The sequence below is a fragment of the Ictalurus furcatus genome, chromosome 6, assembly GCF_023375685.1.
Source record: "Ictalurus furcatus strain D&B chromosome 6, Billie_1.0, whole genome shotgun sequence".
Taxonomy (NCBI): domain Eukaryota; kingdom Metazoa; phylum Chordata; class Actinopteri; order Siluriformes; family Ictaluridae; genus Ictalurus; species Ictalurus furcatus.
In genome coordinates this window covers 21,206,946-21,223,267 of record NC_071260.1, presented here as the reverse complement: position 1 = coordinate 21,223,267, position 16,322 = coordinate 21,206,946, and the positions used below count along the sequence as shown (strand labels likewise).

Sequence of the window (16,322 nt, the reverse complement as noted above, 5' to 3'; positions counted from 1 at the left end):
TTCATGCTTATGGGATGCGATTTACAAATATTTGCGTGTCTGTATTCATTGGTCTGACCTGCGGTAAACACAGGTTGGTAAAGTGTGTATTTCCACTATGTGCCCTCCCACCTCGCTGGTCCAGACTACATCTGTTTTCTTTGCCTCTTTCACTCTCTCTCTCTCTCTCATACACACACCATTTGTCATGCTGTGATTGTGGGCAGACAAAGCAGGCTGTCGGCAGCCAGATAGCACTGTGCTACTGCTATTAATCACAATTACACAGAACAGTTCACACACACACAACCACAACCACACACATCCAAATTCTCCTCTCTTCATAGCGCCTTTCCCTGTTTCAGCACTTTCATGCCCCCTCATCCTCTTTCTCCTCTTTGGGTCAGGCATTCCATTTCCCCGACATCACCAGAAGATTTTTATTAGCCATATTTTTATTTGTCACCCAGCCCAAACCCCCTCTACGCCCCGTCCACCAAATGCCCATGGGGGTCGGGGGTGGGGGGTGAGGGGGGGTGCATGAGTTTGATATCAGGGAGGCAGCCTGAGTGCGAGTGTGTTGTGTATGCGTGTGTGATGGTCGTGATTAATGTGTTTAGTGATGTATGGCTAACAGCAGGTAGATAGTAACATAGATAAAGCCACAGTTTCAGCTACATCCCAAAGCTTTACGAGACTCACTGAGGAAGCCCACTGTGTTTCCTTTCAGTTTTGTTCTCAGGAAACAGCAGAAATGTTCACCAAAATCTATTTTAACATGCGTCTCACTGTTGCAATAGTAAAATCGAATGAACTAAAAATCTAAATAATCGAATGCTTTCATTCTTCTTACATTAACAGAATCATACCGTCTGGTTCGAATCCTTAACTTTCCCCATCTGTAGAAAACTTCTTGAACTGAACACATTACAAAGTTCAGCGAGGTATGAGAGATTTGACTGAGGGTGTGTGTAAATATTACCTCCGTGATGGTGACTCAGGCTTCCCCCATTGGCTAGAATCTCCTCTCGGGCTGTGTGCTATACAAAATGGACATAAAAGTTCACGGATCATTTCTGTTCTGGACCAGTGGAGCAAAGGTTTCCATCCTGTCATCAAGGACTATTCAGACAAACTAGTCTGAACAGAGTACCTATTACGTTAAAAATACTGCAAAGCATTGAAATATTCTTTAACATAAAAGAAACAAAACAAAACAAAAAAGCAATGAATTATATATCCACTGGTGTCTTATTACCTCCACTTGCTCATAGACATGTATTGGATCGCTGAGACCTCTATAGTTGAAGGCAAAGTAGAAATACACACAGGCACCAACGTCATAGGTCTGTGTTACCCTGAGGGTGAGAAAGAATAGGGGGAAAAATGAAACAAGAAAAAAGAAAAGAAAAGGAAAGCAATGAGGGGAAAAAAGGAAAGGAACAAATAAAGGACAGACAGGAAAGAAAGAATTTATAGAAAGAAAGAAAAAACAAGACAAGAGAAGGATGGGAAGAAAGAAAAGAAGGAAGAAGTTATTCAATACAAATAAATAAATTGATTTTTGAAGTGATTCAATATGAAATAATTACATTCTACTGGTTTGTGAGAAGCTCAATGATTTAATAAGTACACAACAAGCAATAAAAATAAATGACACTTATGCTAAATGGCACTGAAACCACAACCACACGCCTCCTGAAGCATTTTGCTTGAGTAAAATATTCTTGTAGCATTTTTAGGTTTTAAAATCATGAGTCACAGGATCCATTCAGATTCATCATGCAGCTCTGCGGGTGAGAAGTTTTTGAGTGTGTGTGTGTGTGTGTGTGTGTGTGTTTGGGGGCTGGTCCTTGTCACTTTCAATTTCATCCTATTCATGTGATATTAAATACCCATCAGACACATTAATGCAGCACTTTCAGTCCAGCAATACAGAATCGGCCTCCCACCTTGCGACCATCTGGACTGCAGACACATAATGTGTATCAGACTATTAAAGAATAACCTGTTAATGTGATTATCAGTGATCTGCACACACACATTACACACTGCTAATTCTATTTCCACTGTTCCTATTGTAGTTTCTGCTGAATGTTCATACAGAATCAGTGACGACAGACTGTGTTCTAGGGACTATATTATGGTGCACTGTGGTCATTCAGATGTGAATTTCTAACCCAGAAGAGACGCTCATCCTCGCTCTGTTCTGACACTCATGTAGATGCTGTGCTCTTTAGTGTGTAGGTGGCTCTGACTTCTAAGCAATCAATGTGTAAAAGAATCGTGTTATGAATTGGCTACATGTCTCATGTTCAAAGCATGTTATGGACGACTGTGTGTGTGTGTGTGTTTTGTCAATTGGGGCACTGCCCTTTCCAGAGGTTAAATGGCCACATCAATCACGTCACACACAGCTGCACAGCAACCAACAGGAAATGAATGGCCGAGGCATAATCACGTTTCAAACCTAATCTCTCCTTCACCCCCCCCATTCATTCTCTCGCTGTTTCTTTCTGCCCTTTCTTTATGTCTCTCACTCCCATTCCCATCTCTCCCCTTAGTTCTCCATTCTTTTTCACTGTTTGGCAGGGTCATTGTGAAGGTGAACGGAGCTGGCTTTAAAGAGTTTCAAGCTTGCAGGCTAGCAGTCAACCAAGCGCCCTTTTAACTATGTAACTATTTCCTTTAAAAACCTGTACAGCACGTTTGAAAGAACACTCCAGTGTTTTTCACCTTCATTTCTATCTAATATGAGCGTCTATAAACATTTCAGTTAAACACATTTTTGTACGGCACGATTATGAATTCTTCAGTTTAAAGATCTCTGTAAATTAAGCCCTAAATATATATTACGACCTTTCAGAGATGGTACTACTTTCTCACAGGAAAGAATATGTGATTATGTATTTCCATTACAGTTGTGTGGGTCTGATCACTGATGGACGACACAAAACTTTCAGGAAAGAGGATGCGACTGGAATGAATTCTACAACACTTCTCCGGTGTTGGAAAGCTGGATTAAACGATATAAGGACAGTTTCAGACTGTGTGATTATGGTGGCTTGGTCACACTCTACGAGATGATCACAATAAAATCTTGGCTATGCAATAAAGAATGTTCTCCATGTCAGATTTACATGTTGAAAATCATCTAATGACAGACCTGCTTTTATTGAAGGATTTTAGACAAGCAAAATAACAGTGGTCACACTAAGATGCATTTCCGACACTGCCAGAATGTCCATGTTGGCTGTCTTTTGTTGCAACGGCTTTAAATTGACCGACGTTTTCTCGACTTACAACCAAAGAATTCTTTTACGATGTGAGATTACTGTCTACAACCGCAAACTCATACAGCATAATCCCGGCTTTAGATTAAGCCCTAGAGTGTAATTGAAAATGTTATAAAATCATGCATTTTAAATGTTTGTTGGTGGAGATCAACAGCTACCCTTAAACTTCCATTACAACTGAGTTTCGACTAAAAAGATTTTTCTTTTCCAAACATGTTGAATTATCTGGTTTGAGGTAATCGCACATATGCTACAGATGTGGAGGATAGAGATTATGCAATTTTTTTTTTTTTTTTTTAAATCCACAAACAATTTTGAACAGCAAAGTAATAGCATATTTACTGACTGGGTTAAACAAAAGCCTTGGACAATCATCTGCCTCAGAGGTGATAGTGTAGGCGAACGGAGAATCTACAGTCTGAGAGAAGAGATCAGTGACATGATCAGTGGATGATTGAATTGTACCTGCATGTAGACAGCGGGGGAAACTGCACTCCTCTCTCTTTACACTCTCTCACTATCCTCTCCTTTACATTTCTGCACAGGTCCAAAACTCTGCAACACACACACACACACGCACAAGAAAACACACCATTAATAAACATCTTGCACATACAAGATTCAAAACCCTGAAACATTGCAGAAAAGTACTTCACGGTTAAGGTGTGTAGTTTATAGGACAGTGTGGACATAAACTGACCAACATAAATGTGGCCGTGAAATAAAGGCGTGTCTAAGACCATGTCTGAAGTTGAAGGAATAGACATCCAGTTCATTAATTCCTCCATTCCGCAGCCTTCCTGAGCAGTGCTTGCTCTCTGCACTATAAAATGACTGGTTGGCTATGAATGAAATGTAAATATACCTCAAAATAATGCAGACATAATGTGAATGCAGAGCTGTGCATTTATTATTTTTTTATAAAAATAAAAAAATAAAAATAAAAAATTCCCCAACTGAACTCACAGGAGCACCTGATGTATCTGTACGTATTGTCTACAGTTACTCATGGAATCGTTAATTATTATCATTTATTTGAAGTTGAAGTAAACTAAACACATAAGGGGGAGGTGGCGGGGGGGTCAGTTTAGTAGCCAGACAAGTATACAAGTGTAAGAACCACTGGAGAGGTGGCTATTTCTATCTAGGTCTCTAATATGTATTTAGCTTTTAATTCAGTCCAGTCCGGACTCAAAAGGGGAAATAATCCTCTTCTGGGTTACACCAGATAGTGGGATTGTAAATAATTACTATTCTACAACTCTATCCAACTGAGTGTCAGGAATGAACAGGGCTTAAACCAGCCACAGCAGCAGAAGGTGAGTGACAAGTGCAAAAGCTCCAAGCAGAAGATGCATCAGGATAAATCAGGCAGATGTGGAAGGCAAGAGGTGCCACAGCTGTAGAAGTTTACATCACTGAGCATTCACATTTCATAAAATGCGCATTATTTTTGGTAGAGAGGCTTTTAAGGGGGACTTGAATTTGTGACTAAGCAAGACTTATGAGTTTGATAGGTGAGAAAGAAACAAAGGGAAGTACAACTGTCTCAGAAACATAAGTATGCTTGTATTTTCTCATTTGTAAGTCGCTTTGGATAAAAGCGTCTGCTAAATGAATAAATGTAAATGTAAGTATCACTTGTACAAGAATAGTCAGGTATGTGACGGAGAGCAGGGAAAAGCAGCTCTTACCTGTCCCAAGGCACTGACGTCTCAAACGACTCGCCTATCACGTAATAATCCATCCCCAAATCCTACACAAAGACAGACATCAGTCAACACATTCATCTCACACTCTGCACTTCTAACAGTCTACTAGCTGAAAGCAGTGTGCGAGGCAAACACACCCGCAGGTAAGCAATGACAAAGGTGAGCATGTATCCTCTCTGTCCGTTATCCTCTCCTGCTGCCAGGCCCCTAAAAAACAAACACACACAGAACATTCAAATACACACAGCACTGAATAGACATTTTCATCTGCTCAATAACAATGTGTGAAAATGAATTAAATGTTTTTATAAACAAAACAAATGGCCCTTTGTATCACAAAGGTGATACAATTGAGATTTTGTATCACATTCTCACTCGCACCTGCTCCATTAGTCACCCATACATCAAACTTACACACACACGCTAGCTAAGCAACCAGCAGTTCTAAATATGTTCAGTAGTATCAGTCAAAATCATCATTTCATTAAATATCTGCTACCCAAACTAATCAAAGCAACCTCATTATGACTGAATTCATGGATCAATCTCCCCATATCCCCCCCCCCACAATATCCCGACACACCTTCTGCTCAAGTAGCAATCAAATCCATCACTCCTTCAGTGAAAAGGCCATGATGAATGTGAAAAAACAACAGCTTGTGTCTGGCATAGATATGATGGAATGAATCAGATAGGTCACAATAAGGGTTAAAGGTTATGACTCTGATGACCCATAGTGATTGGTGCTGGTTAAATATTTACTCTTGACTCTATGGGAACAGGAGGCAGTATTGCAACTGCACAGAGCCAAACAGACACAAAGTGATTTAGGTTTCTCTACAGATAAACAATAGTGGACACAGACTGTTGTGGCTGAGGGAAGTGACTGCGCTCCTGTAATAGTGTAGAACCTTTCAAGAATCATAGTAACTGTACTGTTATAACTCTGGGGAGACATATACTGTACATGCACTGTTACTACACTCCCAAGTATTAATACATGGACTTAAAAACAGCAGGAAATACTGTAATATGTGGCTTTTTGATCCATGGAGCTGGAAGAAGTTGATATGGTCTTTAGAGCATCACTGTTTCTCTATTCTGAGGGCAAGAGAGGTTTTATTTCCTTCCATCTCATCAAACTATTCTGCAAAAAAAAAAAAAAAAAAAAAAAAAAAAAAGGCCTGATATTTTTTGTTGCCTTGTGCATTTCTCACTCTATTGTGCATATAGATACATATAGTTTCCAACCACAAACTCTTTTTGAGAATTTGGAGATAATGTTGAGCATTTTTACTCAGGTATGTTGCATCACATTCAATCAGAGCATCTTATTCAGAAGTGTGGAATTTTCAGGCTCTGGTCTGGGCAACACCGTGAATGAGACTTACAGGATGAACTCTGTCTGGATGGTTCTTGTCTGTCCTAAACGTTCTAGTTAACTTTTTTTAAAATCTGTCCTAAATGTATGACTAAATGAGGTTAACGCACCTGCACTACATAAAAAATGTCAATTGTTGAACATTTTCTGAAGATGTGCTTCTAAAAGGACAGGAGGCACAGCAACATTGCCCCCTCTCTCTCTCTCTCTCTTTCTCTCAGTAACCAGCTAATTGAATAGATAAGACATGCTAAATGGTAAAGTGAATATGGTTTTAGTCCTAACTGCACATATAATTACTCAGATTTTTTTATAGATTGGCGAGTTTAATGCAGTTCCTGGAATAGTAAACAGGTATCAAACAAGCACCATCACTGACTCCTAAAAAAAATTGCTCCATGTGATTAATATCCCAGGCTCTAAAAGGAGCTTAATCCTTGTACAACTAAGTGCTATTTGGACTAGATTAGCATTATATGGCGAGGTGGGGTAATACAATTATCAACAGTGTGATCTGTGGGGGTTTAGCAGTTCAAGTGGTTATAGTAAAGGTCAGAACATTCAGCTTGCATTAAAAGATATGTGGTGTAAATAGTATTTTGGTTTGACGACCATTCGTATGTCTTGAAGACACTCCCATATATGTGATTCACAAAGATGTGAGTCGATCATAATAACTACAAACTTAGTCCAGTACAATGACTTAATAGACATGTCTGGAAATCTTATCCAGTCTGAATAGTACTCTATTCAAAGTCTAGCAGAGACCCATACGTGAAGAAGAACCCTCTTTTTGAGATCATAAAGCAGGGACAAAAATAAAGCATAATGTCCAGGTGGGTGTATCCTGGCAAAGAGGGGTACATGTAAAATAGGTTCGGTTAGAATTAAAATATTATCATGATGCATGTTTAGTCATGCTCCTTTGATAACCAACCAAAGCAGCATGACTTTAAAGTGAACCCTCATTCTCTTTAAAAGCAAGGTATGCACTGGCTGCTCAGAGCACCGACATGTTTGTAATTACACACAATTAGTTTTCACTTCTAAAGTCAATATTTTTGTGGTAGAAATAACCAGTTGGCTGTGGGAAAAGCCAAATGTGTTTTCAGGTGCAGGTGTTCACCCTCTAGGACATAGTGTTTGTATTGGCCCTCAATAGTGCCAGTAAATTTGGTGATTTTGGTAACTAGTTCTGCTAAAATATTTTATTGTTTCTGTCAATTACAATATAATATGTGGTTATTTGATCCAGCCTTGAATTTGTATTTAGATAGTATTAGGCTGAAGTACACTAATTATATTGAAGTGAGTATCATAAATGTCAAAAATTCTATTTTGGCTTAGCATTTGCACTGGAAGGGGTCTTGAGGCATGCAAATTTGGCCCAAAGTTAAAAATCTTATGAACTAGTATAAGCATGACATTTGATGTCACACCCCCTATAGTACCATTCCAGCTATATAAATAAAACAAACCAAATAAGCAATCATGTGGTGTTATAGCACTAGGTTTTGCTTGCCCCTGCATCAGCCCAAAGTCTTCAGAAAGCTAATAACATCTTACCCAAATTTGGCGGCTATGTCGTAAACCTGTTTCTCGTGCTGCAGCACCTTCTCCCGATCTCCTTCAAACAGCAGAGTAGCCACACACAGGTGATGGGGATCAAAGCCTTTAAACTGTTGAATAAGGGCATTAAAATGGGTTTAATTGCAAGTGAGGTTTCATGATAAGGCTAAAGCAACAGGAAAGGTAAAAGATGGAGGACAATTGTGTGTCTTCTACCTTTGTGATGTAAAATTTTTTCAGCCCATCCAAAAACGATGTGAAGATGGAGGATACTTGAGGCTTAAGAGCGTGACCTGGAAGACCATAAACACACCCACAAATCATCAACATACCATCAGCCAAGCGCTATAATAATAAAATCTCATTCCAGTAGTCCAACACCTCTCACACCAGCTTTTGACTCATTAAAAGCAAGAGATAAATGAAGGTCATATTTTCGCCACCCATTTGTGGCCCACTTTCATCCATGTAGGCTTAGTGGGCCAGATTGATCTGCGGTTTGAACAATAGCAGCGTAACGAGGGGGGGGGGGGGGGTGGTCTGGGTGAGGAGGAACTGTGCAAGAGTACAGCAGCGGAGACTCCGAGGCCTGAGGGCCATATATCAGCCTCTGACTGAGAGGAAATGCTTTCCACACTGCTATGTAAGTCTCCCTTACATACACTGATTTATTTCGAAATGGACGCACAAAGCACCGCGGACAAACAAAAGTGAGCAGCCACAGCCGAGAGGAAGGCTATCAATCTTTCATACTCCCACACACAGAAGGGGGGAAAACATCAGGGGACAGTCTATAGAGAGTTCACTTGTCACTTCACTTCTGTACATTCCACTTTCTAGCCTTTTCTTTCATCAATCCATCTATCCACACACACAGTAGAGGGGCAGATCTCAAACACTTGCTCTCTGTTGACCTTTTTTAGTCTTTCTTTTTGAAATGTAACTCAATTACTCAACAGTAAGGATATGAATGAATAACTACACGTTTTCTAATTAAATTTTGTCAAAAATATTGAAATATGTTTGACAGCAAGAAACTTGATGTTCAAATGATAAGAAAGGTGTTTATATGGATCTCTATTTAAAGTGCTCTGTGAAAACATATAAACCTTTCCAAACTCTTCATAAAACCATCCACTGCCTTAGAACCAAAATACATCTACTGACCAAAACCCACAATTTTAAATGATAAAAATTTTCCCTTCATACCATAATTAATGGTGAAGGGTGTAGCTTACTAAAAAATTGAATATTGAATAATATGACAAAGTTTGAATAAAGTCTACTAAAAGGTTGTCTTCGTAATGCAGGCTTAATTAACTTTATTACTGGAAGAAAAAAAATGAAGAAAGGAAAGAAAGGAAAGGAAGCACATTTGTGTGTAATTTCAGTTATAAACTAAGCTAGCCTCCATTTCTATATGGTCTCATAATTAGGAAAAGAGAAGCCTTTATTAATGAGGGCTTGAATCTTTCTCTGTGCTGCTAGTCTCGCTCTCGTTGGCGGAGACGGAGAAGTGCAACGTCGGTGAAAATTGTGAGATGGGAGGAGAGTTAATGAGGTCCCTAGAGACTGAGGAACTTTTCCAGTGATATCTCCTAACCCTTTAGATTCCTTCATATATCCACATACAATACTCTAAGACGTCAATATGCTGGAAGCTTAATTGTTGCCAGGGCCATTTTTCATTGTTTCTGGATCGTGTGTCAGCTTGTTCGGCTGCTCAGCTGGCAAGATAATGATCGATTTAACTTTAGACGAGACAGCGAATTGAGGCGGCCTCTGTAGATGAATTATATCATGCAAAATTAAACTGCTTGATGCACGAGAAAACACAGAATGCATCAGCTACAGGCAATTAAACAAAGCATCTTGCACATACAAGGCTAGTTTGTTTTCGTAGACAGAGCCGAGGTGAAATAAGGGCCCTAATACAGATCCGGTAATATATACTGAGCATTTGAGTCTTTAAGATAAACCTGTAAACAGTGAAGGTGTTTACTGATTATATCTGTGCACCAACGTCAGCTTTAAAGGCCTAAATAACATGACGGCACAGTCTTGAATGTCTTAGATCTTCTATAAACAACATAATACTTTTAATTCACACATCTTTAATTCTCAGAATAGTTCTCAAGGACTTCTGACATTTAACTATATTGTGTCTAGTGTGTATATATAATCCTGCTGTAATATCTGTGACTGATCATCAGATAGCTTGCTAGATATTCAGTCCAGTGGAGATATTCCTTCCAATTACCACTGGAACCATGACAACAGCTCTACACACACACACACACACATTTGCACTTGCATATGCACTTCTACTTCGCCTTGTTTCTTGACTAATGACACAACAACAAACAAAACTGCAGATACAGTATGTTGCAATAGATTTTAAAGCCAAAAGCAGATTTTTGCTTCCCTGCTGTGAAAACTGATTTGTTTTTATTTCATTTCCTTTGATTTTAGTCAGGATGCCAAGCCGAAACTAAAGCCTCATTAATAATGGGTCCTGCTGCAGCTTCCAAAACATCAATAACAGCTTCGTCAAGCATCGAATGAAAAGGCTAATACAGAAAGGCTGCTGGATGCAGCAGTGATTTCCCATGACTTTCATTCTTGATATTTCCAATTATTATTTTTATTTTTTTAACTCAGCAAAGTTTTACAGCAATTTCCATAATAAAGATTTATAAATCAAAATTCATCAAAATTTAAATGGGGTCTGACACTAAACACACTCACAAAAATTGAGTACTATAAAACAAGCTATTATAAAGTGCAAACCTGAATGTCAACACATGCCATTATTTATTTTCAAACCATCCACTAACATGCACTTTAAACTTGGGGTTGGCCAATATGACGATATCATATGCCACAGTAAACTTTCCTGAGATGTCTTCACTATTGTCAGTATTTTTTAGAACAATTACAAACTGATTGGAATGAGAGGACTGATTAAAATTTTATACTGATTTTTTAAATAATAAAATGCTGTTATAATTTGTAATTTTTTAATTCCCCCTCCATTTCAGCATTAAACAATATTGTAAATGTTAAATAAAATATCATGAAAGTTTTTCCACAGTTGTTTTTAATCAAACACTGCCTATCATCCATCATAGAAACGTCTTCAATATAATCATTTTGTCACATGTTTGATGTTTGAAAGATGTTTGAAAAGGTTGAACAGAAATATTTCATCACTGATTTCTGACTGGGGGAAACACATACCAAACTGGAACTGCTCGTTGTCCATCAGTCGAATAGAAGCTGGAGCACATCTCTAAAACACAAGGCAGAGAGAAATATCAGTGCCTTAGGATTTGTGGCTATTTTTCGCCAACAAGTTTTAAACATTGTACCATAAAAATCATTCAAACACTTGTGAGACACTTAAACCACTTCATCTTAGTTTGCAATTAAAGAAACCCACGCAAAGTGCATCTGTAGGAAATTTGTAGTAAGAGGCCCACAACTCTTTTGTCATTAAATCTGTCCTTTTAAATGTTTAAATCAATAAAGACAGAAAAACAAGGCTGTACACCGCGCCAAAAGACGTGCTAAGAGCAGGCCTATTTCACTGTTATGCCGAAAAGCAGCTTCAGGCTACTGAGAGTCCTGAGGGAAAAGTTTGGGAAAGGATCTGTAACTCGCACATCCTAAACAGCATGATCGATATCTTCATCGTCTGCTGTGCTCAGAGCTAATTTATGCTCCCATAATGAGCAGAGCTGCACAAAGCTAGAACATACAGTCATCAATAATGGTGCCATCACTGGCAAACTCTCACGGCCAGCAACACTTTCTCTGCTGGCCTAACAATTCACAGAGTAAAGACAACGCACAAATATTTTCTTTAGTCATTCTTTTATTCATTTGGAATTTTGGAGGAATCCCTCAGTCGTTTAGATGAACTGGAACATAATGTTCAGACTGTCATTCTTTCCATTCAGCCAGAGGCTATTATTTGTATAAATTGTGTGTAAATCACTCCAATGTGCCAGAGGCCTTCTAGATGGTCTTGATTTTTCTGTACAGTCAACCACCACATGTTAAGATTTGCCCATTAAGACATAAATTAATTCTACCAAAAGATGTCTAAAACCTTGCTAGCTCAACATGATTTACTCACCAGTCAATGTCAGGCTTTGATCAAGTTGTTGGATAATTACATACCGTAGCAAAACAAACATGAGCCTGTTCACTTCAATTTACAATCAGATACTAAATGTCAAATTGCCTGTCATGCTCCTGCACCACAGTCGGAATGAAATCTTTAACTGCAGTTTTCTTTTTTCTGCTAATTTTGGGGATAACCAGATTTTAAAATATATAACTTTAATTGTGATCGAGATGCACGTAGAAGAGACATATATTTCAGTAAGATTTCCTGAAGTTTCCAGAACCACATATAATAGAAGATGTCAAAATGTGACCATCTGGTAAAATGGATCCAGTATCTCTCACGTTTTATATTCATTTTTATTATGTGCTGTATAATGATCACATAACAGATGGCTGTTAAATTAGTTATTAGACTATTATATGTTACCTGTTTAGCCACCTCTCGCAGACAGGCCACGCCCTGCTGGAAGTTTGGGAAGACGATAGAGCCGTATTTCTGATACTCGGGGACAGGACGGATCTTCATCGTAACCTCTGTGACCACACCCAGTGTGCCTGAATCACACCACGCCACACAGACACATGGTTAACTGTGAGTTCAACACAAAGATATGGTCTGCACTTATATAGATATAATGAATAAAGATATAATGTACTGTAACCTTAAACCCAAAAAAGTTTTTAAAAGTGTTTAGAAACCAACTACAGCACCACAGAAAAACTAGAATCATACACTGATATGCATATAGTTTCCACTATACATCCACTTTAGAGGGGGAAAAAAGTAACTGAATACATTTGTACTCAGGCTCAACCAAATGTAGATAGAGCTTAAATCCACATTCGCACACACCGCAACACCCAACCCCCCGTCTAGCCACCTCATTTACACTTCGGTGATCTGGTTTCATCCAACACCGGAGGGGGGGCTGTGTGAGATTTACCAGCTCTGGCTTGGTTGAAATAAAGCAGGTCTGTATCAAAGGAATTGTCGAGCCAACACCGGAGACACTGTTCACCTTAAAGCCTAGATCCCAGCATGCTCCACGACCCCCGAGAGCTCAACTACCACTGCTGCTTTGAGGCTCATGTTGCCAGCTCATTTAACCAAGGAAGACCAGCGCTCTGCCCATAGGAGGCATGACTGCAGAAAGTAGCAGTGATAAATACCAGGATGGGTGTTATAAATGAACTTCTGGATGAAAGCCACTCACCCACTTGGAGGCAAATCTGAATTCAGACACCAGAGACTGCATTAGAAAAGAAATGATAAAATACTAACTGGAACGTAAAACAATACAACAAAAAGAAAAAAGTGTTTATAAATGATAAATGAGGAATCTATCACCCAACCTTGGATTTACTCAATATCACAACTTATCTTACAAATTCTGTAGCTAAAATATACTAAAGGACAGAGGAAAAAATAAACAAAAATGTCCCCTGTCCTGGCATGCACCGGTGTTCTGTGCATTTGTGTGTCTGAAAATGAAAGCTGCACTTCAGTATGCTGTGTGAAACTACATCTGTGCAGAACTGTGTAAGGGGAAAAAAAAGGACTCTGAGCAAACACTTCTCTGCCTGACAGGCAAACTGTGAAAGCAAGCATATCCCAAACAACCAACAAATAGGCTCAAGCGCACAGTAAAGATGCCAATAAGGCTGTTTACTACCACATACGTACAGTACACATGGCCGTAATAGCCTCCTCTATAAACACTCAGTCACTGGGTGGACATTTACTGCACTTTCATCTTAACCAGTTGACAGTAAATACTCATAAGCTCCATCATAAAACCCCACAATAATTCTGTCATTACTGTGTCGCTTCTGTGAGAGAAAAGTGAAACAGACTTATTTGTTAGCATCTAAATGCCCCTGTCATTTTAAACACAATTTAAAATTCCAGATGTCTTCTTAATGGGAGTATAAATGTTTACGAGAAGAAAGAAAACCAACCCACAATTAATTTGGGCAAAGCAAGTAAAAGAACTAACATACGCCAGCTGTAAATGCTCGTTTCTGCAGATATTTACCAAGAAGATGTTACAGCCTATTGAGCCCTTCTCTAGAACACAACTACAACACTCCCAACACTGGCTTTCTATTACCATTCATTTTCATAAAGAACAACAAGCAAAAAAGCTCAGCTGTAGATATATAGACGTATCAAAGGTGTAATAAAGACATTTATTTATGAAGGTAGCAGTAAGGTGATTACTGATTATAAACAACTTCTATTTACTAAACTTTCTGAACAATTCGCAAGTCTACAGTAGTATGGACATGTGGCTGTAATGGATCATGGCACGCTGCCCTCTAGTGGTCCAACACAACAAGGTGTCTACAAATACTGCCTTTACTGTGTCATACACACTTTGTATCTACTTAAAAAGTGCATTACGTAAGATAAGTCTGTTTTTCTCAAGTCTCTAACATTTTAATGAATCCCTCCCATGGTCTTTAAACTTGCCCTCCAGGATCTACAGTAACCAGTAGAGTGTCTATAGTATGACTGACAGGAGACGCATCCAAAAACACAAACGAGCATTTTTATCAGTTACCAAAAAGGGTTTTCTCAGCTACTTCATACACTTTTGTTAAGGTCATGGCTTAATGCATTGTTTTTAATTGTGTTTTACATATCTTCCATTTACAAGTAAGGAATTAAAAAAATATATATAATAATAATTTTTTAAAAAATTCAAACCAGTCTAAGCAGAATTTAAATCAGGACCATCTGAGTCCGCGTTGAAAGGCACCAAAAGTAAAGAAGCGGTGGACAAATCATAAATTTAATTAGCTAACCCACTGTGCAAGTAAAAGCTCCAATATGTTGCCCAGTCCCATGTTTTGGTTGCCTGGAAACTGGCAAGACTAAAAAGTGGTAGCTAACGTAATGTAATAACAGTGGAACAGGGAAAGGGCTGTGGGCTGCTGGTGGATTTTAAGCAGAAGGTGAATGGCAATGTCAGGTCGAACAGAGAGTTACAGTATGCAGAGGCCACCAGACCACCCACACCGACAGAGCCACACACAAACACCCACACACTCCTGACCTTCCAAAACACTTTCTAAAAGTGTGTGTGTGTTGGATATTGCTGTTTAATAACAATTTAGAGTGCAATTGTGTTACTGTAATTTGCAGTGTAGCCCTGTATCCTAAAGTCCATATTGTACTGCAGCTGGTAGTCAGTATACCTAACTGCTGAAATACCAATTCAGGGATTAGTCTGAAGTGAAACTTGCAGTGCAGAGGAAAGAGATAGAGTGCAGAAGTTTATTTGGATGAAAAGGTCAGATTTACAGATGTACAGCGCTCATTTATAGTCTTACAGCCATTATAATGGGTACAAACGCACATGCCAACCCATCATTCCATCTCCCCGCAGACTGCTAGGGGAATGTGTACTTTCTCTGTGCGCCTGTGTGTGTGTGTGTGTGTGTGTGTGTGTGTGTGTGTGTGTGTGTGTGTGTGTGTGTGTGTGTGTGCGCGTGTGCGTGTACAACACACACTAGCAGATGTTCACAGTTGTAATGCCAACAGTCCCTGTATTTGTTAATAAGCATTGCCTTATGGTTGTGTTATCAGTGGGCATGTACAAGGACACAGAATCGTGGGATTGTGGGAGTTTGTCAGCTGCTTCTGCCTCAAATGAAATAATCTTGGGCTAAACCCTTTCAATCTGATCGTCTAGTACTTTGGTTTTAAAGGGCAGCAAACTTTTACGATGAATGTCAAACTATACAAGAGCACAAAACATGACCGTGTGGTACATCGCATCACTGAACCTCACCAGAACAGGCTGTGAGCTGTGCTGACATGAAGGAAAATAAAAACGTGCCTCATGCTTTGTCTCTCAACGTACCACCTAACTATTTATAATAGGGGCGAGTCACATAGATTAGATTTATTATTATTGATCACAACAACAATAAAAGATTCAATTGAATTAATTTGTTAATAAATGAACACTGGAGTTCACCTGTAGTGAGACGCCTGCTTTTTCTTTAAAGGAAGAGTGTGTTAAGATTAATTGTCCTACTACACTCTTGGTTGCTTTCATTTGCCCCCTGACTTGAGAACTGAAAAAAAAAAAAAAAAAGCAGTTGATGTGACTTACTACTTTGCTGAAAAGTTGAACTTTTCTTAAACATTTGAAGACAATCCACTGTGATGAGCACTTTTTCAAAATCAAACACATTCTGAGCACATACGAGCAGTTGAGGAAAGATGACTGATGAGAACAC

The 16,322-nt window shown here is 38.9% G+C and overlaps 1 protein-coding gene across 1 annotated transcript in view; it reads right to left on the bottom strand.

The window, feature by feature from the left end:
* The window catches only part of agps (alkylglycerone phosphate synthase), a 40,920-nt gene that overhangs the window by 6,335 nt on the left and 18,263 nt on the right, over window positions 1-16,322 (bottom strand). Inside the window, exons 11-19 of the mRNA XM_053627065.1 lie at window positions 12,499-12,626; window positions 11,178-11,229; window positions 8,154-8,230; window positions 7,935-8,047; window positions 5,125-5,194; window positions 4,970-5,031; window positions 3,741-3,830; window positions 1,238-1,337; window positions 962-1,019 (exon numbers count right to left, since the gene is read on the bottom strand). Of these exons, the coding sequence (XP_053483040.1) occupies window positions 962-1,019; window positions 1,238-1,337; window positions 3,741-3,830; window positions 4,970-5,031; window positions 5,125-5,194; window positions 7,935-8,047; window positions 8,154-8,230; window positions 11,178-11,229; window positions 12,499-12,626 (750 nt within the window). The remainder of the gene's footprint in view (window positions 1-961; window positions 1,020-1,237; window positions 1,338-3,740; window positions 3,831-4,969; window positions 5,032-5,124; window positions 5,195-7,934; window positions 8,048-8,153; window positions 8,231-11,177; window positions 11,230-12,498; window positions 12,627-16,322) is intronic.